The 22,615-nt window shown below is 55.6% G+C and overlaps 1 protein-coding gene across 5 annotated transcripts in view; it reads left to right on the top strand.

Annotated features, from left to right (window-relative positions):
* The window catches only part of NEK6 (NIMA-related kinase 6), a 97,166-nt gene that overhangs the window by 25,915 nt on the left and 48,636 nt on the right, over positions 1-22,615 (top strand). For 2 of the 5 annotated variants that reach the window (XM_011931400.1, XM_011931399.1), the window contains exon 2: positions 20,409-20,527. In XM_011931400.1, coding sequence (XP_011786790.1) covers positions 20,438-20,527 — 90 coding nt within the window. In that variant the 5' untranslated portion in view covers positions 20,409-20,437. Of the gene's footprint in view, positions 1-4,001; positions 4,314-10,427; positions 10,648-11,356; positions 11,511-20,408; positions 20,528-22,615 lie in introns of those variants that run through there. The other 3 variants (XM_011931397.1, XM_011931398.1, XM_011931401.1) reach the window with 3 other exon arrangements.

The raw sequence follows: 22,615 nt of genomic DNA, 5'->3' as shown, positions 1-22,615 counted from the left end.
CCAGCACAGGCTGCCAGCTCTGGCTTTGCTCTTTTGGGTGGGAGAGCGGCCCCTCCCAGTAATGACAGGGCCCAGCCATTCCTGGCAGCGCCCACCAGCACGGCCTCCCCCGCTTTGTGGACAAAGGGCAGCCTGTGGGGCAGGAAGGAGGGAATCCAGCCTCTCCTGTTCCCCCAAGGGCCTTTATCTATTTTGGCAAAGGTCCTGTGATCAGACGTTTCCGCCCTGACAACTCGCTGCCAAGTGATCTCAAGCAAGGGAGTCCCAGAGCCCCCCCTGAGCCCCACTTCTTTGCTGTGAAGCGGGAGGCACAGTTCCAGCCCTGTGCCTCTCAGGAAGGCTGGGGATGACAAGGCGAACCCTTCCCGTGCCTAGCCCAGGGCCTGGTACGTGGTAGGTGCTCAGTCAATACTGAATGAGAGAGAGCGTCTTGGGGGCAGGAACATAAATGTCATGCCACTTCTGCAATGGAGCCTCAGTGGGGCCTCTTGGGAAGGAGATTCTATAGGCGTTTCCTTCCCCACGTCCTGAAGACACAGTTAGCTGAGACGACCGGGCAGGGCTGGGGAAGTTGAGTGTGCGCGTGTAGCATTGGACAGAGGACAGATACTGCTAAGCTGCATCTCAGGCATTGACTGGTCACATGACTCATTGAGTAAAACCCACCTAGACTTGGTATCACGGGAGGAAGGGTAGTGTGCAGGGAGCCCTGGAAGGGAGCCTGGAGAGCTGGGTGCCAGCCCTGGCTCTGCACCCCTTACCAGCCATGTGCAGGCCGTGGCGGTGCCCTGTGGATCCTACTTCCTGAGCCTCCTCTCTGCAACCTTGATGCCACTGCTGTCATTCCGGCCTCTATCCCACAACTTGCACAGGGCTTGCCTCGCCTCCAGGCGTTTGCACGTGCCATGCCCTCTGCCTGCAGTGCCCTGCCCCTGTTCCTCCACTCAGAACTGCTTCTCGTTCTGAGGAAAAACCCCGTGCCCCAGGTAGACTGCACACACGTTTCCCTGTGTTTCCACACCCTGCTTTGCAAAGCAGCGGGCACACTGGTTGTAGTTTATGCGATGCCTAAGAGCCCCATTGAGGATGGAGATTGGTCCCCCTTGCCTGGCACACGGTCAGTGCCCAGCACTTGTGTGTCCATTGAGTGAGCAAATAATGGAATGTCTGGAGGCCTGTCACACCTCTGCTGTGTGGCTTGCTTTCCCCATCTTTAAAATACTGGATATGGGCCAGGCGCAGTGGCTCCCGCCTGTAATCTCAGCACTTTGGGAGGCTGAGGTGGGAGGATCACCTGAGGTTGGGAGTTTGACACTAGCCTGGCCAACATGTTTAAACCCTGTCTGTACTAAAAATACAAAAATTAGCCGGGTGTGGTGGTGCACATCTGTAATCCTAGCTACTTGGGAGGCTGAGACATGAGAATCGCTTGAACTAGGGAGGCGGAGGTTGCAGTGAGCTGAGATGGCACCACTGCACTCCACACTGGGAGAAGAGCGAGACCTTGTCTCAAAAATAAATAAAATAAAATAAAATAAAATACTGGGTGTGGACTGGTGGAGTCCTTGGGAATCTGGTGAAATGTGAGGCCTCGAGTGAGTGGACTCGGGTCTCTCCTGCTCTCAGGAATAGAATGGGAGTGTGGCAGCAACCACACACACGTTTGTTTAATGATTATCCAATGTTGACCCAAAACTATGAACAAAGCTCTGGGGATTTTTCTGGGCGTTCAGCACAAAATTCCTGGTTAATGGGTTCCGGTGTCTGAAAGGCCAGGACTGACATGGTCTCTATGGAGTCGTTCTGACTGCAGCTGGGCCCTGTCCTTCTACACCTGCCCCTGCAGGAATTCTCCCGACGCCTGCGGAGGGAAGAATGTGTGTGTCTGGGGTCCGAGACCACGTGCACTGCCTGGTGGAACTTGCTCTGCTCTTGCTTGTATGTCTAGTGGGAGCTTCACTTAATAATACATCCAGTATTTTATTGTATTTATTTATTTATTTTTGAGACAGTCTCACTCTTCGCCCAGTGTGGAGTGCAGTGGTGCCATCTCGGCTCACTGCAACCTCCGACTCTCTAGTTCAAGTGATTCTCGTGTCTCAGCCTCCCAAGTAGCTGGGATTACAGACGTGCGCCACCACACCCGGCTAATTTTTGTATTTTTTTTTTTTTTTTTTTTTGAGACAGAGTTTCGCTCTGTCACCCAAGCTGGAGTGCACTGGCCAGATCTCAGCTCACTGCAAGCTCCGCCTCCCGGGTTCACGCCATTCTCCTGCCTCAGCCTCCCGAGTAGCTGGGACTACAGGCGCCCGCCACCTCGCCCGGCTAGTTTTTTTTTTTTGTATTTTTTAGTAGAGACGGGGTTTCACCGTGTTAGCCAGGATGGTCTCGATCTCCTGACCTTGTGATCCGCCCGCCTCGGCCTCCCAAAGTGCTGGGATTACAGGCTTGAGCCACCGCGCCCGGCCTAATTTTTGTATTTTTAGTACAGGCAGGGTTTCTACTAAACCCTGCTTCTGCCGAGATTCATCCCCAACTCCAGGCTGGCACCAGTGTTCAAGCCCCTGCCTCTGCTGTCTCCCAGGTCTTCCCATTTGCACGACTCTGATTCTCATCTGCAAAATGAAGGCAGGAATGCCCACGTCATGAGGTGAGCTGATGGACCCAAATATGTGGTGCAGTAGGTGCCACAGAGTAGTGGCACATGATTTCGTGGCTCTTGTTAGCATGAGTATCCCTTCCTTTAGATAGAGAGTGGAGCAAAACAGACCAGCAGATTGTTTAAGCCAAAAAATGTCTGTTGTCTGAAGAATTTTGTTTTGGAAGGCAAAACCAGGTTTGGGGTCAGAACCGTATTGCCTCAGGAATGGCACGGTTGAATGTCGAGGCATATTTTACAGGCTTGGTGACCACTCAAGTCTTTGAGCCCTCCATGCGGATGCTCTGAGGTCAGGCTTTTCGGGAAGCCCTCGCACAGCTGGTCTGCTTGTCGCATTGGTAGCACCGTTTCCACAGAGCGGGCTCTGTTTGGCTATGAATAGATGTTTTTCTCACTCTTTTCTTGGATGCCTGAATGGCAGGCTCCCTCCTGCAGTCCCAGAGGCCGACCTGCATGTAAAACTCCAAACGGACATCAGCGTGGGGTCGTCTGTTCCTGCTTGGACTTGAGGCTCTCAGCGAGGCTCAGAGAGCTGGGTCGATGGCTGCCGTGACCCAGGGAGCCTCCCGAGAGTCTCCCAGGCTATACTTTCTAAAGGCTACCGAGTGAACTGAAGAAATCAGAGTTCACGGAAGAGGCAGCAGATCGGAGCAACAGCTGAGATGGAGGAGGATGGTTCAGGATCTCCAAACACCGGCCCACTGGCTCCATGGTGTCCAAGCCACAGATGCAAAGCCTGTTAGGACAGGAAGGACACAAGACAGCAGCCAGGGCCGGCCGCAGACGATAGGGCCGGGCCACCAGCAGCTAGGAGTGTGGGTTCTGGAGCCACACAACCTGGGTTCAGATCCCAGTTTTTCCCCCTCTATTGGGCAGCATACTGTAGGCCTCAGTTTTCCCCTTCTGTAAAACGGAGATAATAATTTACCTGTATCACAAGGCTGTTATGAGGATTAAAGTAAGTTAACATCACTCAAGTGCATAGGACAATGCCGGGTACATAGTAAATAAATACAGATAAACTGAGGCCCAGAGAGGGCAAGGGACTGTGCTGTGGTCACTCAGCAAGTCATTGGGGCAGCCAAGGCTGAAACTCATGACTCCTAGTCTCGTGGACAGTTCCCCCCTTCCCCACCCTCCCCCTCAGTCAGACTTTTTCAACACTGCCTTTTGCAAAGGAAATCGCGTGACCCTTCAGCCCACAAGAATTCCAACTGCACAGAATGTCTGAAACCTCTTCGGGCTGGCTGGGGGCCTTGTTGCAATTCTATTCAGCTGTTAGTTCTTTTTTTCCCTTCTCTTTCTTTTAAAGCTCTATAGGATCCTCCTTTCCTGTCTCTACAAACAGAAAAATTAACCTCTTGACAAAGGAGTTGGAAGACTTGAGTCCCTGCTGTGTGTCCCTGAACCAATCCCCCAGCCTCAGGTTCCCCAGCTGTGAAATGAGAAGGTGTCCTCTGTTGACAGGGAGGTGGCCCCACCTGCCAGTCTGTGATTTGTGATTACCACAGAGACAAGGCAGCTGAGAGGTGCCACCCCTGACGAAGGTCGGGTGAGTGCTGATTAAACAGAATCTGGTGACACATCCTTCTAAGAAGCAAGATGAAACCCACCAGAGATGCTGCATGCTTCCGCCCACCTCCTCGTGTCAAAGGTGATTTGAGTCATCAGACTGGCCTGCATTTTTCTCGCTCTGCTGTTTCCTTGCGGTGCGCCTGAGCCACTTGGAGTCCCATCTGCAGACTCCAGGGTGTCAGACCTGAGGGGCCTGGTCCCCTTCTGATTTCTGCTGGGCTCCCCAGCCATGAGCTTCAGAAGCTGCCAGCCTAGTGTGCGAATCTGTCTCCGAAGCTGCTGACACGGGTAGGGACTTCCCCTGTCTGAGCGTCAGTTTTCTCATCTGTGAAATGGGTGCCTGAGGGTGAGATGAGGTACAGAAGCCCTACCCTACTTCACTCCCCTCTTCCTTCCTGCCCGGGAGGCCCTGGCTCACCTGGGATCCAGCCGAGGCACAGCAGGTGTTGATATGTCCAAGTCCTCCCTGGCTGTGGGGGACGGGACAGAGGGACAGCTGGCCACGCCAGGAAGCCTGGGGACAGACCCTTGGACATCAGGGTCGGGAGCATCCAGGGTGCAGCCCTCTTGGCCTAGTGATGGGGATCCCTAGGGGAAAGACCTAGGGGCCAGGAGGTCATGGAGACAAGACTCGAACCCCGGATTGGGGCCCCCAGGTCCTCCTGTCCTTTGTGCAGGCTCACTTTCAGGTTACCCTGGCACCAGCAGGGGCCAGCCTGGTTGGGCCTGGGAATTCAGAGATGGGTGTCAAGGTGGGCCTGGAGCACAACATAGGCAGATGCAGGGCCGAGCCTGACCTTGCTACCCCCTGGTAGGGGCCTTGGGCAAGTCCTGGCCACTCCTGAGCCCCCATCTCCTCATCTCAAAAATGAACATCATTCCCACTCTTCCCACCTTTCAAGGTTTTCATGAGGCTTCCTATGATAGTATGGACAAAAGTCACTCTGTAGACCATCAAAAATTGTCCAGGCAGAGTGCGGTGGCTCACGCCTATAATCCCAGTACTTTGGGAGGCCGAGGTGGGTGAATCACCTGAGGTCAGGAATTTGAGACCAGCCTGGCCAACATGGTGAAACCCCATCTTTACTAAAAATACAAAAATTTGCTGGGTGTAGTGGCATACAGGTGTAATCCCGGATACTTGGGAGGGTAAGGCAGGAGAATCACTTGAACCTGGGAGGTAGAAGTTGCGGTGAGCCAAGATCACACCATTGCACTCCAGCCTAGGTGACAGAGTGACACTGTCTCAAAAAAGAAAAAAAAAAACCGCCCAGAAGAAATGTGTCATGTCACCCTCTGGGACATTTCTGTATCCCTGTCACCAAGACAGAGTCTCTGGTATGGAGTAGGTACTAAGTGTTGAATGAACGAATGATAGAAGTTACCTATTACATACCGAGTGTCACCCAGGGAAATTTCCATGAGGCATTCTCATCTTCACAGCAACCCCAGGAGCTTAGGTATGGCCCATTTTACAGATAAGGAAGCTGAGGCTCAGAAAGTGAAATTACTTACTGAAGGTCACACTGCAGGTGGCTGAGGAAGTCAGGATTCACACCTGTCTCTTGAGCCTGTGTCCTTTCGGGTGCCCAGGTGCCCACTGGGTTATTCCTTCCCTGGGTGCGCTGGTGAGTGTTCAACAAACAGTTCCGGGACGAGGGAGATTTGTACACACCCCTGACTTGTAGCATTTGTCAGTTCCCGTGGTGTAAAGATTCCCACCATGGCTGATTTCAAGCAACCAGTGTGATATCAGCTGTCTCACAAAATCCCTAAGATATAACAAGCTGCCCTCGTGAGCCAGAAGCCAGCTTAGTGCACCCCCATAGCCCTCTCCTTTGCACAGCCCCTTGCTCACCCAAGAACAGCCACAGAGTTAGGAGTGTCCCTTGAGGCTGAAACAGCAGACCGGAACTAAGCCAATGGCTTGGGTGGGAGTACCTTTGCCTGTAGACCCCCAGCCCCATCCACCAGAGGCCGTGGAGCTCGCTGGTATCTCAAAAGTACACAAAGACTTGGTTGGATGGATGAGACCTGAGGATGGATCTGCAGGACCGAGACTGGAATATTAAGGTCGGCCAGCTCCATGGCATGCGATATTCCTGCCAGGCCTGGAGCAGAGCCCTGTAAACGCCGGGATATAATGGACAATAAAAGTCACTGGAAAATAGTGACTCTCCTAGGACCCCTGTCATCTCTGCCACATGCTGCTGCTGGAACCATGAGCCCTGTGATCATGAGGCACAATCGTCATGTAAATATATAGGGTCTCTCGCCAGCCGCGGGCCAAGATTTATTTTATGGAGACAGTGGGGGAGGGGGCCAGCTCAGTTTCATTGTCCTGGTAACTTTGTAAAATGCTTTGCCATCACCTCCCAGCTCCTGGGAGGATGCAGCAGGAGCCGTGCGGCCTCATTCGCCCTCTCAAAAGCGAGGTCCCCAGAGGCCCTGGACACCTCCTTCTAGTTCTACAGGCCCAAAGGCCTGGTGTCCATAAGGCTGGAGTTCCTGGGAAAGTGGGTTTCTGGAAATACTTGTTGCAGGGATATTGCTGTTGCATGAGTGCTGGTTGTTTATGATAACAGGAATTATAATGGTAGCAGTACCCACATTGATTGATTGATTAATTGATTGATTGAGACAGAGTCTCACTCCATCACCCAGGCTGGAGTGCAGTGGCTCGACCTCGATTCACTGCAACCTCCGCCTCCCGGGTTCACGCCATTCTCCTGCCTCAGCCTCCCGAGCAGCTAGGATTACAGGTGCCCACCACCACGCCCAGCTAATTTTTTGTATTTTTAGTGGAGATGGGATTTCGCCATGTTGGCCAGGCTGGTCTCGAACTCCTGACCCCAAGTGACTCACTCACCTCAGCCTCCCAAAGTGCTGGGGTTACAGGTGTGAGCCACCCTGCTCAGCCCAGTACTCACATTTATTAAGCTCTTCTGCATACCTGGGCCCTGATAGTCCTGGGCTGGTATTTTACCTGCATGTAAAATACCTCAGTCGGTCCTCACAGCAACCCCACAAGATGGGTCCTACTGCGGCTCCCAGTTTATAGAAGAGGGAACTGCAAAGGGATGGCCCTGGGACTGGCCCAAGCTCACATGGCCAGACGGAGGCAGCACCGGATTTGCACTCGGGGCTCTCAGACCCCTGAGCCTGTGCCGGCTGCCGCTCCACCTCCCCACTGCCTGGCCTGCTCTTCCCAGATCCAGGACATTGCCTCCCTGGAGCCCCCTTCATTGCCCCACATTGAAATTAATGGCCTCTTCTGTGATTCAGCAATGCAGTTAAGCACTTTGGGGTTTTTTTGTTGGTGTTTTGGTTTTTGTTTTTTTAGAAACAGGGTCTTGCTCTTTCACCCAGGTAGAGTGCAGTGGCACAATACTAGCTCTCCACAGCCTCGAACTCCTGGGCTTAAGTGGTCCTTCCATCTCAGCCTCCCAAAGTGCTAGGATTACAGGTGTGAGCCACCACGCCTGACCTAGTTAAGCACTTTGATTGGACCCCACCCCCACCGCCAACACACACACACACATACACACACACACACACACACTCACACACTCCATCTGCTCCTTCGCTGAGGGGAGGGTGCTCTGGACACACTGCTGAGGGTGTCCAGGTCGGGACTCAGGCCTGTATTCCCATCCAAGCTCTGTCTCTGCAGCTAGGACTCCCTGAGCCTCAGTTTCCTCATCTGTCAAATGGATACACTGTCTGCCTTCCAGGGTTGTTTTGTGAGCACACAGGCTGCCACTATCCCTGAAGGATCCGGCCCAGCACCTGACACTGATGGGTGCCCTGGGTGCATGCCTCCATACACACACCTCCATGGCTGTGTGTTAGGGAGCCCAGGAGGCATCCAAGCCACAGCCCCATGTGGCTGTGGCTACTGTGCATGAGGAGGGCAGTGTACAGGGAGGGGCTAAAGGGCTCAGAACTGATCCAGGGTCCAAGAACAAATTCCCTTAGCAATTCCAGACCGAAAAGATCTGGTTTTCTAGTGCCCAGAAATGAGCACGTGATGAGACGCAGGCTCCCCAGCTTAATTTCAGAGCAACCCAGTGAGGCACAGATCCTCTGTCAGCCATACAAGAAACATCTACACAAGAAGAGCCCTTCTAGACTGTGGAGTCCAGCCCACCCATGTTGCAGGTGGGGAAACTGAGGCCTAGAGATAGCCTGTGACTTTCCCAAGACCATGCAGCCCTACAGGAGTCCGGGCTCTGACTCCGGGGCCACCAGAGCTCACAGCTCAGAGCACAAGCCGCTCCTGCAGAGCTAAAAATGGCCACATACTTCCTAAGCCCAACTCCAGGGTTCAGCGAGGATCCTGGTCAGGAGAGCGGCACTGGAAGGTGCAGGGGTTGCCGTGGCGCGGCCCCAGATGCTGTGATTTTGTGCCAGCCCCGTCACACCGTACGGGTGGTAGGGACCAGGCAAAGAAGACGCCGCCACTCGGACGCGCTGAGCTGTGCACAGCTGCATGGAGACTGTGCTGGGGGCTCGCGGTGACTCTCAGGAGGCCCCGGCCTGGCCTGTCTGGAGCCTTCTCTGTGAGTTGGTGCTGGCAACGCCCACTTGCAGGGTTTTAGGGGACATGGATCTGTGGCCACCTCCCCAAGGGGTGCCGCATGCACCAGGTCCTGACTGGGAGTCTAGCCCCCAGGGCCTGGGGACAGCTGGCCTGGGCCCAGCCTCAGCCCCCCAAGGGTGCTGGTACCTGGCATATGCCTGACAGTTGGGGCAGGCTGGCGGGAAGGTGTGTGGCAGGTGGCGGAGCCTCGGTGCCAGGATCTCACTCGCGCGTCCTCCAGGGCCTCAGCTGCTGTACGCCTGTGTCGGTCCCGGTGGCGGTGGAGCTGCAGATGGGGCACAAGGGTGGTTTGCCCAGGGCAGAAGTGGCACGTTCTGAAGAAGGAAGCAGGCGCTGGCCACGGAGAGCCCCTCTTGGGGACCGAAGGCTGTGGCTGGCCTGCAGAGCCGACTCCTCTCACAGACTGGGGGGTGGGGCGGGGGTCTTTCTGGCCTCCGTGCCCTTGAACCCACGGTGTCTTCTACTGGGAGTCCCCTTCCCCTTTAGTCCAAACCCTACTGGTTCTTCTGGGCCACCTCAGGTTTTCTACCTGTTGTCCAAAGTTCCCCGTAACCTGGCCCAGCCAGAAGCAGCAGCCGTGGGTCCTTTTCCTGGGCAGCTTCATACTCTTTCTAGCTTGTGGATAGCAGGTCCAGGGCCTGCTCCTGGGGACCTGGAAGAGCAGGAGCTGTGTCTGCGTCGTTTTGGGGTCCCAAAGGCAAGACAGGAAAACTCCGCGTCCTCTGATCCTGGATCCGCACCCTTGTTTTAGAGAATGCAGGGCCCGAATAAGGATGCAATAACAATCAGATAATAACCGCATTGATGGGGTATCTGCCGTGTGCCCAGCCTGGCCCTAAGCTCCTTTGACTCGTGCGATGTTGTGTAACCCGCCAGCACCCTGGGCGGTAGATACTACCCTTGTCCCTGTTTTACCCATGAGAACGCAGGTGTACACAGCTGGGATGTGGCTAAGCCAGCACTTGAACCAGGACTGCCACCTGCCAGGGCTCTCATCTCATGGGCAACCAAGGATTTGGGCCCAGTTTACAAAGGAGAGAATAGAAAAGGTTAAGCTTTTAAAGGGACAGCAAGACCTGGGCACGGTGACTCACGCCTGTAATCTCAGCACTTTGGGAGGCCGAGGCCAGCAGATGACCTGAGGTCAGGAGTTCAAGACCAGCCTGACCAACATGGAGAAACCCCATCTCTACTAAAAATAGAAAATTAGCCGGACGTGGTGGCGGGCGCCTGTAATCCCAACTACTCGGGAGGCTGAGGCAGGAGAATCACTTGAACCTGGGAGGCAGAGGTTGCGGTTAGCCAAGATCGTACCGCTGCATGCCAGCCTGGGCAACAAGAGCGAAACTCCATCTCAAATAAATAAATGAACAGCAAGAACAGTTACGCTTTTCACCATTTTGCTGGGCCCCAGTGTGGATAGGTGGGGAGTGAGCACAAGGACCAAAGGAAAGGACCCTTATCCCTCCCTGAGCCCACACTGGTCTCATCGGGTGGCACTGCCATCAGATTCCAGTCCCTGGTGAGCAGGGGGCTCCGTGGTGGCTGTGACAAGTTCCATTCGCCTTGGAGGTAGCAGCCGGAGCTATTTTTAGAGCAGCGCGTGGTGGGGGAGTTTCCTTTTGGCTGTGTCTGGGGACTGGAGTCTTGGGAAGGGGAAGTCCCATGCGGAGACAGAGGCCCTTCTTCCTGCACCCAGCCCAGCCCAGAGAGGCCACCCGGCTCCCTGGAGGCACCGGCACCTCATGTCCGTCCTCAACTCAGAGCTGAGCAGACCTTCCCTGGAGCTTCTCAGGAGCCGCTTCAAAAGGTACCCAGACTTTCTCTGTCTCCTGCTATGGGAACCGCTTGCTCTCAGGGGTGTGTCCAGTGACGGATGGGGAACCAGGCCCTAGGGACCTCCAGGGCTGGGGCTCCAGGGACCTCGACCTGGCTGCACCTCTGCCACCCACCACTGCCCGTTTGGCCAGTCCCACCAGGCTGGCAGGACCTTTGGCACTAGCCTGGGACGGGGTGGCTGCTGATGGCTGGTTTTACGTTCAGTAATCCCCGCACTTGGCCAGAACTTCTGAGTTTCCAGGGAAGCAGAAAAAGCAATTTTTCTTTCTCCACGGTGGGTTTTGTCTGCCCCTTCCTGCCTGTAGGAAGGAGACAAAATTAGGGGAGACCAGGGGCTTGAAAGCTTTCCCTGCATGGAGGCCACTGGATGGGGAACACCGAAGCCCTCCAGCCACGGGGCTGTTCCGCTTGGTCCTCCTTCCACTGTCAGTCAGCAGGGTATAGCTGCGGTTTGAGACAGCATACGATACAGGAGTCTCTGCTTTGAAATTCATCCCTTCCCTTAAGCCCTAGGCTCTCCCCAGGGGCCTGCCCTGGCGTGAGTTGGCCTCGGGGGCCAGGCTTCTCCCTCCTGGCCTCAGGTGTTTCTGTACTAAGTCAGCAACCCCTTACCCAGCCTCTCCTCTGCCACCTGCTGGGGCTGTTTAGTCTCTACCCCCAAGGAAATTTCCATGTTCAAGGAGAGAAGACACATGGATTAGACAGAGCAGGCTGTGGAGCTGGGAGTGACTGAGTGAGTCCAGGAAGGCTGCCTGGAGGAGATGCCTAGGAGAGAAGTTTGCTGGGAGGCAGCTCATTCCAGGCAGGAGGAGCAGAGCCTGCCAAGGCCTGGAGGTGAGAGCAAGATCATTTCCCCAATCAGGCAGGGGTCTCTGGGATGAAGGACCTGCTAGCGGGCCTGGGACTCCTGGAGTGAGACCGCAGCTTTCCCCAGCTGCATTGTGATCTCCAAAGGATCACCTTAGGCAAACGCTTAAAATGCAGACTTTGGAGAGGGTTGAATCTGAGTTCAGCAACGGGCCATGCTGCTTCTCAGCTGCATGAGCTTGACAAGCCATTTAACTTCCCTGCACCTCAGTTTCTTCATCTGTAAAAGTGGAGGGCTTGCAGACCTCGCAGCAGGGATATGCTGAGCTGCTGCCTGCAGTACCAGACACAGGGGAAGTACTCAACAGATCTCAGCTTCGTCTTCAGGGAGGCTGGGAGCGGACCCAGCCCTGACTAGGCCCCAGAGTCAAGAACCTTCTGGGCAGAAGCCAAAATGCCTTGTTGCTCCTTTAACTGAGAGACAAGATGTTTACAGCTCCTGCATTTTCTTCTTCCAGAATTGGGTTTTATTACCCGAGGAGGAAGTGAAAGGTGATTGCAGTGCTCCTCAATTTTCAAAAAGGAGCTGGGAACCCTGCAGTGTGTGGCCCAGTTGGTTTTGAATCGTCGGTGACTTTTGGCTGATCTGTGACCACAGGGATGCTGAGCCTTCAGCAGAGGTTTCTTGGGGTTGCAGGAGGGTGGGAAGAGCAGGAGGATGGGAAGAGCCCCCTCCACCTACTGGTCAGAGATTCATTCCGCCAACCCCCCCTGGTGCCCACTTTACACCAGGCCCTGGGTGAGGCACTGGAGGTTTAGAGATGACCACAAAGGTCAGTCCCTGCCCTTAAAGGCTGGCCGAGGAGGCAGACAAAGGAAGCAGTTTGTGCCCGTAACAGCCCACCTTTAGGGGGAAACCTGTGTAGATACCACCAGATGGGAAAGGGAAGAAGGGGCCTTAGTGCCCCCTGGATGCCCACTGTGTAACTCACAGAGTCCTCACAGCCTCCCTGCAAGTTCGGGCTGTTCCTCTTTGTGGATGGGGACGTTTAAGGCTCAGGGAGGGAACAGGACTTCCCCAAGGTCCCATAAGAAGTGCCAAGACTATGGCCGGGCGTGGTGACTCACACCTGTAATCCCAGCACTTTGAGAGGCCAAGGTAGGAGGATCACCTGAGGTTAAGGAGTTCGAGACCAGCCTGACCACCATGGCGAAACCCCGTCTCTACTAAAAATACAAACAGTAGCTGGGCGTGGTGGTGTGCGCTTGTAATCTCAGCTACTTGGGAGCCTGACTAGTGTGTTAGGTCCTCCCTACCAGCCAGTCTGCCTGGGTGTGGTCGTCCTTCCAGCCCCTGGGCGTGCGCTGAGTTTCTTTCTGTAATTGCTTGGTCTGGCTGCTCTGAGAAGCAGGTTCAAATGACAGGAGAATTGCTTGAACCCAGGAGGTGGAGGTTGCAGTGAGCAGAGATCGCACCATTGCACTCCAGCCTGGGTGACAGAGCAAGACTCCATCTCAAAAAAAAAAAAAGAGAAAAGAAGTGCTGAGATGAAGGAGGGCCCAGAGACCCGGTCCTGGCGGATGAGTGGAACTTTGCCCATTGAGAGGCACCGATGGGTCTTTAGTCCAGGGCTGGTGCGTGGAATGACGTGGAAGGACCAGGTGCTGTGTCGCTGGGGAGGGGGGCCTGTCATTTAATATGGCTGCATACAGGGCCTGGGGGATATTGGGGGCAAATGCATGAGGGCAGGCTTGTGCCAGGTGGTCAGGGAATGGCTTCCTCCAGTGTGCGGACCTTGTGCTGTGGAGTTTCGGGAGAGATCTGCAGGTTCAGGCTTGTGTGTTAGGAAAACTTTTCCATGGCGGGCCGGAGGTTGGGCTGGAGGGGAGTGTGGAGGCTGGAGGGGAGTTGGAGGCTGAAGGTGACTGTAGGGACAAGGCCAGCACAGGGTGGAGGCCCCGGGGTGAGTGAAGACATTTGGAGGAACAATGGGTGGGACTGGATGAAGACCAGGTGTGGGTCCTGGGGGAGGCTACAGCGGCCCTGTTTCTGGGTGGGCACCGCGTGGCCCCCAATCAGCTGGCCTCCTGATCCTGCAGGCCCACCCTGGGGGAGGCCCCACCACCCTGAGGAAGGGGGCAGCGGGGAACCTGTCTGCATGGCCACCTTCCAGGAGTGGCTCATGGTCCTGCGTCCCTGCATCTTAGAGAAGCCAGGCTTCCACTGGTCACGGAGCTGCAGAATCTGGGCAGGATGCATGGCTTTGCGGGTGGAGGGCTGGGGCGAGCGTGAAGGAACACAGGACCCAGCCGGAAACCAGACACCATCTGTGGCTTGTCCCCTCCAGCTCGACAGGCCCCCATGACTCTGGCCTGAGATCAGGCTGCTTCCTGTCAAGTGATGAATGGCAACGTCTGCTTATCCTGAGACCAGACAAGAAGGGGGGCCGGGGCTGGGGAAGGGCCCAGCCGCTAGAGCCACAGCTCTGGGCCAGAATTCATTCATTCAGTCATTTATTCACACCCTCTTCCAAGGCAGTTTGGACCAAGGCAGACTTGGTTTCGAGTGGCAGTTCTGCCTGCCGCCTGCTGTGTGACCTGGCACCCGCCACTTAACCTGTCTGAACTTTGGTTTCTCCTCTGAACAATGTGGATCATAGCGGTGCCCGCCTAGGTGTCTGTAAGGGTGAACGAGGTACAAGCAGCACTGGGCACCTGCCTGGCGCATGTGTGGTACACGCTCTGTTGGCGGGGGCTGTTATTCTAGTCCTCCCTGCCAGCCAGTCTGCCTGGGTGTGGCATTCCCTACAGCCCCTGGGCTTGTGCTGAGTTTCTTTCTGTGATTGCTCAGTCTGGCTGGTCTGAGGAGCAGGTTCAAATGGCAGCTCTCTCCACTGTGTGGACTCAACTTTGGCAAAAACCATGTTTCTCCTTGGAGCCTTAGTTTCCTCATCAGCCAAACAAGGGTGATGGCACTTTGCAGGTTTCTTGGGAGATGCCATCTCACCCGTGGATGTTGGCTGATGTTGAAGTTGGTCCAGCCTTGACCCAGCCAGTGGCCAGGTGCAGTGAGCTGTCCTTGCCGAGCCTCCAGTCTCCAGCTCCCCGGGGCACGTGTCAGTCAGTGGAGCCTCTGCAGGCCGACTGAAGGCGCCAGGCAGTGGGCATCCATCCTAGGCCCCTGCCACCAGGAGCCAGCTGGACCAACAGACATCGCCCCTGATGCTGGCACTGGTGCTGCCAGTACCATCCGCTCGGGGCAGAGAGAAAGCTGTGTGTGCCTGAGTGCGAAGCCACAGGGACAGCTTCCTGCTTTAGGGAAAACAACCTGTGAAGCTGTCCCCTCAGCTGGAGGCCCAGAGGAGGGGCCTCGCTCGGAAACTGCGGGGAAGTACAGTGTCTGGCCGAGGCTGACCTCCAAGGCCAGGAGTGGGGTTCTCCCTGGGCTTGGCAACACCTGTCAGTCTGGGAGCCACAACTTTCTTTGCCGCCTCTACCCTCTGCTTCAGTGGACAGAACGAGACCATGCGTGTGCTCAGAGCCTGGTGGGCATTAGCTGACCCCTGACCATGCCTGTGCATGTGCACACACAGGAGCAGAAGAGGCAGGCAGGACACACACTGTTACTGCCTGCGGGATCAGAGCAAGGAGAGGTTAAGAGCCAGGATATGAATGCACTTCCGTGGACCCCAGTACACATGGATCCTTGCAAGCTCATGCCCCCGAACCTGCTCCAAGCGGGGTCCTTGGACAGAGCCCTCCTGATGTCTGAGGTCGTGCTTCACTGGCCGGGCCTTGATGAGCCACCAGTCTCCATGAAGTGTGGCATTTAGCAGGGGGCACAGGAGGGACTTCCCCTAGGTGAAGTTTCCAAAAATTCAGAGGCAAGGGCCACATGACAGCCTTGGTCAGAAAGGCCACTTGGAACCTCAGAGCCAGCCCATTACAGCAGCCGATCCCTTCCAGCAGGTGCCTGGATTAAACCCAAGCGCTCATGTCTCCCTAGGGTCACAGCCCACGTTAGTGAGAGCCTCATCCATGGCTGGGCAGGGCGCGGCACAGCGGTGGGCTTTGCTTCGTCAACCACAGCTCACGAAGATGATGAAGATGTTTGCTCCAGAGCAGTCCTAAAGAGGCCATGCAGCGTAGGACATTGAGCAGCCATCTTGGGTCCAGCAGCCCCAGCTCCGTCACTTACCAGCTGCGTTACCCAGGGCAGGGGCGACCCTGGGCAAGTCCCTGCCTCAGTCCCCGTGTCTTTCACATGGAGGTGATCACTTCTCCATTGTACAGCGAGGGTAGCTTCAATAACTAAGTAGCCTCACAGCTAAAGCCTCAGAGGTCCCTTCCCATGTGCCAGGCTCTGTGCTAAGGAGTTTACCGTGACCCTAAGGGGAAGATCTGACTGTTAGCCCATTTTCCAGGTGAAGAAACTGAGACACAGCGTGGTTAGATGAAACGAGGCCAGGACCTGGACCCCCACAGTCCAGCTCCCCACCAGCCTCACTGAACCCTGAGGCTCCTCCCAATCTGGTCCCTAGGTGCCTGGGGACACACAGCAGGCGGCAGCCTATTGTTGTTCAAAGCCGGGAACCGGAGCTGGGAAGCCTCACCGTGCAGCTATCCACCTATCCACAGTGCCTTGCAAATGTAGGGCCCTTGCTTGAGGGAGAAGAAGAGCCCTCTCTGAGGCGGTGCTCAGTGTGGCCTGCGGCTCTGGGTCTTGCATTCCATGGATTTTTGGCCCCTGACTTGGGCTTGGCAGCCGCTACCTCATTGTTCTGCAGCTTGGCAGGAGCCGCGGGATCCCGGGGACAGGCAGTCCCCGGTGTTACCCAGAGGTGCCTGCACGCATGTGCTAAGGGTCTTTTCCCTGCTCCCTGTGGCTCGTCCTTCCGCATACCCTTTGCCTTGATCTTTCTGCATCTGAACCCCCTAAGAAGCAGTTTCTGGCAGGAATTTCCAGAGCAAAGGGCTTGGGTTTCTGTTGGGGAGTGGACCAATAAAACAAACTGCCCTAAAATCCAATACCCATGGAGAGCCCCAAGAGGCAGTGGGTTCCTTGGAACAAAGACGGGGTTTAGAGTCACTGAGATCTGGATTTGAATCCTTTCTCTGCAGCTTATTAGCCTAATGGCATCGAGCCTCTTCTCTCTGAGTCTCGGTTTCCCCATCTATAAAATGGGTCTACTAACAGCCCCAAGGGTGAATGGGAAAGACCTGGTTCACATGAACCCTGATCTCTTCCATTCTCCCTTCCTCCTTTCCCCCCCACACCTTCCTGCCTCCTTCCCCTCAGCAGGGACCCTCTCTGGCTGTCAGTGAGCAGGGGCTTGCAGAGTCCTCCGTGACTGCTGCTTTCCTAGAACAAGGAACATCAACACCCACTGGCTCCTCCCTGGAGGTTCCGTTAGGTTCTGGACAGAGCAGCTTGTAATGACTGGGGTTTGACAGCAAAGGGAGTATAGACAGTGGTGCTGCATCAGCTTTCTGTGGTCAGTGGGGCAGAGTCTCCAGGGGCTCCAGCCCCTGGGACCCCGTGGGGGAAATGGGCCCTTGTGGTCCGCCAGCCCTGAGATCACCCCTGTGTATCAGCAGCACAGGCCCCATTCTCAGGTGGAGAGAGGGCCCATTCTGGGTGGAGCCGACTGGAAAGCTGATGGTGTTGCCGTGTAAGACCTGTAGGGAGTGCAGTGCCGTAGTTTTGGACAAAGATGCAGTTGTCGGTTCAAGTCCTGGCTCCTCTTGCCTGTGATCCATGGGACCCGGGCAAATCTCTTAACCTTTTTGTGCCTCAGTTTTCTCATCTGGAAAATGGGACCATAATAGACCTTACCTCATGGGGTTGTTGACAAAATTAGATGGGCTAATAGAGGTGAAGAGTGTAGGACAGGGCCCAGCATGATCAGGGCCCTGCAATTATTCGCTCTTATTCCTGGTCCCCCTTGCACTGTTCCTGGAGCCCTGCCTGTGTGAGGCCTTAGGTGAGCTCCTGAGAGTGTGCAGACCATGGCCTCTGGCCACAGCTGTTGGAGAATGCGGTCAGCGCCACGTGGGGAGGGCAGGAGTGACATTCCCAGGCACCTGCTAGGCTCCCCCGCGGTGGGATTTGCCCAAGGTCTCAGCTGGTGAGTGACAGGGTTGAGATTTCACCGCCAAGGTTTCCTGTGCATGGGAGGCCCCAGGGCAGGTGGGCAGGTAAGCCGATGTGTGTGTGGGTCTCGCAGGGGTGGCCTGTGGGCCAAGCCTGGTGCCTTCTGAGATAAAGATGGAACCTTCTCACTGAAGACAGTTCTCCACCCTTTCCCTGGAGGTCTCCCTAAGGGCAGAGGACGGTGAACATGTCACCTTGGGGGTTCTGGGGGTGCAGCCGGAAACAGCTGCAGAGCCTGCAGGAGGCTCTGTTTTATCTTCAAATTCATGCGCATTTTGCATTCTGCTCCCTCTTGTGTTTCCCCCTAACAAAGATGCCTGGGGAAGGTGCTTTGTGTTTATCTGTTTGTCCTGGGGCTCTTCATACCCTGGGTCTTCCACTGTGTCACCTGGGGATGTCACCTGCGCTCCAGTACAGGAACTCAGCACAAATGGTGGAGACACTGAGAGTGCCATGGTCCCATCTGCATGTGAGGGCTTGGCAGGGAGAGCACTGAGCGCTGGGAGACCCAGGTGGGAGATAAGGCCTGTGCTGAGGCAGAGGCAGGGGTAGGGAGGGAAGAGGCAGGTGCACCCATAATGCCCCTCCATGTGACACTGATCTGACAGTGCTCTGTATGCACAGAGTAAAAAGACAGCAAGAGACCTATTGATTGATCTGTCCACACTGGGATGAACCACATCAAATGGCCGAGTCTGTGGGTCAAAGTTGGTTGAGTTTCTGCAGCTGCCCAAGCAGGAGACTGCATGAGTCAGGCTTGGCAGGACTTGCAGCCAGCGAGGGCCCCCCGACCCTGAGTTGGGCATGTTCTGCAGTCCATACCATCCACTTCCCTGCCGTCTCACATCCTGTAATCTATCTTGAGAGAGCAGATTTATCCCAGAACAGCCTGTGGAAGGTGTGGGGCAGGGAAGGGAGCTGGGCCGCCCTGAGGATACAGAGAGAGAAGGGTGCTGGGAGCCAGCCTGCAAGTTCTGGGGAGCCTCAGGGTGCCTTTGAGGGCACAACTTGGGAGGCCCAGCTCGGCGGGCAAGTTAGGGTTTGGTGGACATCCTTTGAGCCTGAGAGGTCTGGTTGGTCAGCCACTGTAGCTGGAAACAGACTATAGTGGGGAGGAAGGAAGAGTGACTTGCACCCTGAGACACAGTGGCCGGACCTCTCGGAGCTGGCTGTGACAGCCCGACGGGTGTGGATGCCTTTCCCACCTCCTGGAACACCCCTGTGTTAATGGGGGCGTGGGTCTACCCGGGAGGGAGTGGCAGGGCTGCTGGCCCAGCAGACTCGGGGAAGACTCTTGGTTTGGAATTTGACTGGGGCATAGGTGACCAGGTGAGACAGCAGAAGGTGGGGTCCGTCTGGAGAGAGATGACATCTTCGGCTGGGTCCTCCAGAAGCCAAACCTGAGATGGGGATATGTAGGCATGGGATTTAGGAAGTGCCCCTGGGGGAGCCACTCAGGGAGGAGGGAGGGCAAGGCCAGGAATGGGCAGGAGACAGACCAAAGGTTCTATCTCAGACAAAACCCGCTGACCACACCAGGGGCTTTGGGATGCAAGTCACAGCTTGGAGGGCCCCGACCTGATACAGAGGACTGGCTTTCATGCTCGCTCCCTTAGCTGTTGAATAAGGGCCACTGCGGGGGGGCCCTCCGTTCCTCAGGACTTCTGACTCTCCAGGGGTACAGCGGAGCTGCTCTGGGAGCCTAGGCCAGGCCTCAAAGGGTTCTGCCTAGGATGTGGTCACACGAGAGGTGTCCCCGGGACATCCAGGGCTTGTCGGGGAGAAGGAGCAGCGGCCAGGAACGGGGGCTTCACCACTTGCGTGATCTAGTGCCTTTCATGCACGCCACGTGGGAGCCCTGGCACACAGGAGGTGCTGCAGAAATGCTTGTGAGGCGAGCGCAGATCTCTCCTCCCAGGGAGGAGGAGGGCTTTTCTCCTGGCATCAGGAAGGATCCCGGTGGCTAGGTCATGCAGCTTCTGTGCGCATAACCTCAGACCCTGCCCTGGAAGCACTTGTCTGATGGTGGAGGCCAGAGGCTAAAATATTGGAGGAGATGCTCAGATGGCCTTGAGCTCAGGACTGGGCACATAGTGGGTGCGTAACCAGGGACCTGTGGCTGCTGTGACTACCTGTGACCAGCATCTTTGACTCTCCCAGGGCAGCACAAGCCCTGGAGGCTGAGGGGGGCTGTGCCTTTGCACAGAGGTCTAAGTAGGACGGCAAACAGGACCTCTTGACCCTGGCCTTCCCTGTGTCACACGTGGTGTGCCAGGGCCCAGCCAGGACAAGGACATGGGCTCCTTCCCAGAGCTGCTGTCTGCAGCCTGATCAAGGCCTTTCTCTTCTGAGCACCCAGGCTGCCAGCGTGGGTATAGGTGAGGGTGACAATGGGGGATAGGGGTACAGAACTGCTCCTCAAGAAGCAGGGGCAGTGCCGTGGAAAGAACAAGCCTTTGGACTCCAGCAAATGTGGGGTTGAATCCAGTGTCTTCCTTCCTGGCCTTGGAGGCTGCTGAAGAACGTTTACCTGCCTGGATCTTCTTCCAGTGGGAATAATCCTAGTGACTTAGGACAGTCTAACAGAGGGAGACTGTGTCACCCGGGGATGTCAAGTTGTAGCCCTGCCACTTCAGAGCTGGGTGGCCGTGGGCAAATTACTAAACGGCTTTGCACCTCAGCTCACGCGTCTGTAAAATGGAGTGAACAAAAGTCCCTGCTCCTTCTGAGGGTCTCAGAGAAAGTGAACAGGCCGCTGTTTTCTGTTGCAGCTCGTGCCCTTGTGAGGCTGGCATGCAGGATGGCAGGACAGCCCGGCCACATGCCCCACGGAGGGAGTTCCAACAATCTCTGCCACACTCTGGGGCCTGCGCACCCTCCTGACCCACAGGTAAGCCCCTTACCTTTGTCTGCAGCACACTGAAGAGTCCCCAAGGAATACAGATCCCTGAGCCTCCTTTGTCCAAACTCCTACTGGTGGAAACCCTTCAGCTTCCTGAAACAGAACCTCTTCTTGAATGCTTCCAGTGATGGGGAGCTCACTACCATATCTAGTGAGCTCATCATTGAATTCAGTAATACTCAGAGAAGCCTCCTCTGCCAAACTCTAGGCTGGGACCCTGGACCCTAATCATGCCCCTGGGTGTTCCAAGTGGATGGAACAGCTTTATCTCAGGGATCAGCATGGTTGGAAGGGTACAGAGGGTACTGTGGAGGCCCTGAGGACAGCGAGGGACTCAGAGCAATGGGCCGACTGTGCTGAGGGTCAGAAAATTCTTTCTTACAGTGAGCCAACATTACCTCCCATTTTGGTCTTAACTGTGTTTCAGTCCCTTTCAGCCTCTTCTGGAACCAGCAGCGTTTGGGAGAACACTGGCTTCCTAACGCCTGCCTCATGCTCTCTGTAGATACCTTGGAGAGCCGGGCAGCCTTCAGGAGCTTTTCTGAAGGTGACTTCTAGGTTTCTGAACTGCCTTGTGCACCCCATGCTGCTTGGGCCTGGCACTCCCTCCCTGACCCCTCTTCCAAGTCAGTGCAAATGCTGCTCCCTCTGGGGAGACCTCCACCTCCACCCTGCTCTCTGCTCTGGGCTGCCCGCACACCTTGTCCACACACCTGAGTGATGGCCGTGATCACATCTCACTGGGGCACTAGTTCCTGGGTCTCCCTCACTTTCTAGACAGAGAGCTCCCCTGGAGCGGGGCTTCGCTGATGGGACCATCGCACGCCAGGCACAGAGAGGCCCTGCATGCTTGCTGAGTTAAGGAACTGGGGATGCGTGTGCGGTGTACCCACGTAGGATGGGGCTGTGTGCAAGACACACTCAGGTCTGCTGTTAGGGAGCACACAGCCTCATGGGAGAGAAAGATAAGGGACTGAGCAGAAGAACCTTGCGGGCCTAGGGAGCCCAGCAAGGCACCTGATCCGGGGCTAGAGAGGCTTCCTCACGGAAGTGGCATGGAAAGGCCTGGAGGGGACAGAGAGCTTGTCTGGGCAGGTTGACCTAAGCCAGATCCTGTAAGGTTCTGTGGCCAGCTTAGAATGATGAGAAGTTCTCTTATGTGGTGTTGGCTTTTGGTCCAAAGGATGTGAGACCTAAATTCAGGGGAGGCTCAGAGATAGCCACCCTCCTGAGCCATGGAGGTCTTGGTCATAGCTTCTAATTGCCCAATCCCTCTTGGAAGACTTCAGATTGGCTGATGTTTGACCTCAATGGCAAGGTCGCCATGTATAGTTGTACAGGTTATGCACTGCACAAAACTTCTGGGCTAAGGAGGCAGATAGGTCTGAAATCCTTCTCCTGTGCTTGCATTATCACCAAGCCATGCTCCGTGGTGGACAGCTCCATCAGCCCAAGGAGGGCAGTGATGCTGCAGATTCACACAGAGGCGACACGTGAGCTAGTGGATGCTGCGTTTGTGTGTGTATCTGGTGAGGGGGTGTGTATATGCATACACACAAGCATGCAGAGGGTCCAAGGGGCATCTATGCTATTTTTACTCATGCAAGGGCCCATTTCCTAGGTAGAATTTGGGGAGGCAGATCCCAGAAAGCTGGGAAGCCCCAGGACACTGTGGGTCCAGAGTCTACCAGGACATGGTGCTGATGGCTGGGGGCAGCAGGGCCTCCTCGGGTAATGTAGCAATTTGTCATATTAAGTCATTCACTAACAATTGAATCCCCCTTGATTAATCTCCCAGAATTAGCCAGTTGCATTTCGAGCAATTAGGGTTAATTACAACCTCATTTGGCAGAGGAGAGGGCCCCGTAATTATTTCACGAACAAGGCGAAGAGGCGGTGGGCCGCGGTGGCGGCGTTCACGACGTCTCGTCGCACATGTTGGAGAGGGTAATGACATAGTTAAGTGTAATTAGATACGATTACTCAGAGCTGGGCTGCTCTGGGCAGCGGCTGTCGGGCAACGATGCCCCCAGTCCCACCAGCATCTGGCTGGGTTTGCAGAATGGGGACGCAAGG

Source organism: Colobus angolensis, unplaced genomic scaffold, assembly GCF_000951035.1.
Source record: "Colobus angolensis palliatus isolate OR3802 unplaced genomic scaffold, Cang.pa_1.0 Scaffold9, whole genome shotgun sequence".
In the NCBI taxonomy this organism is placed as follows: Eukaryota; Metazoa; Chordata; class Mammalia; order Primates; family Cercopithecidae; genus Colobus; species Colobus angolensis.
The sequence above is the reverse complement of the archived record's forward strand: the minus strand, read 5'-3'. Positions and strand labels throughout refer to the sequence as shown.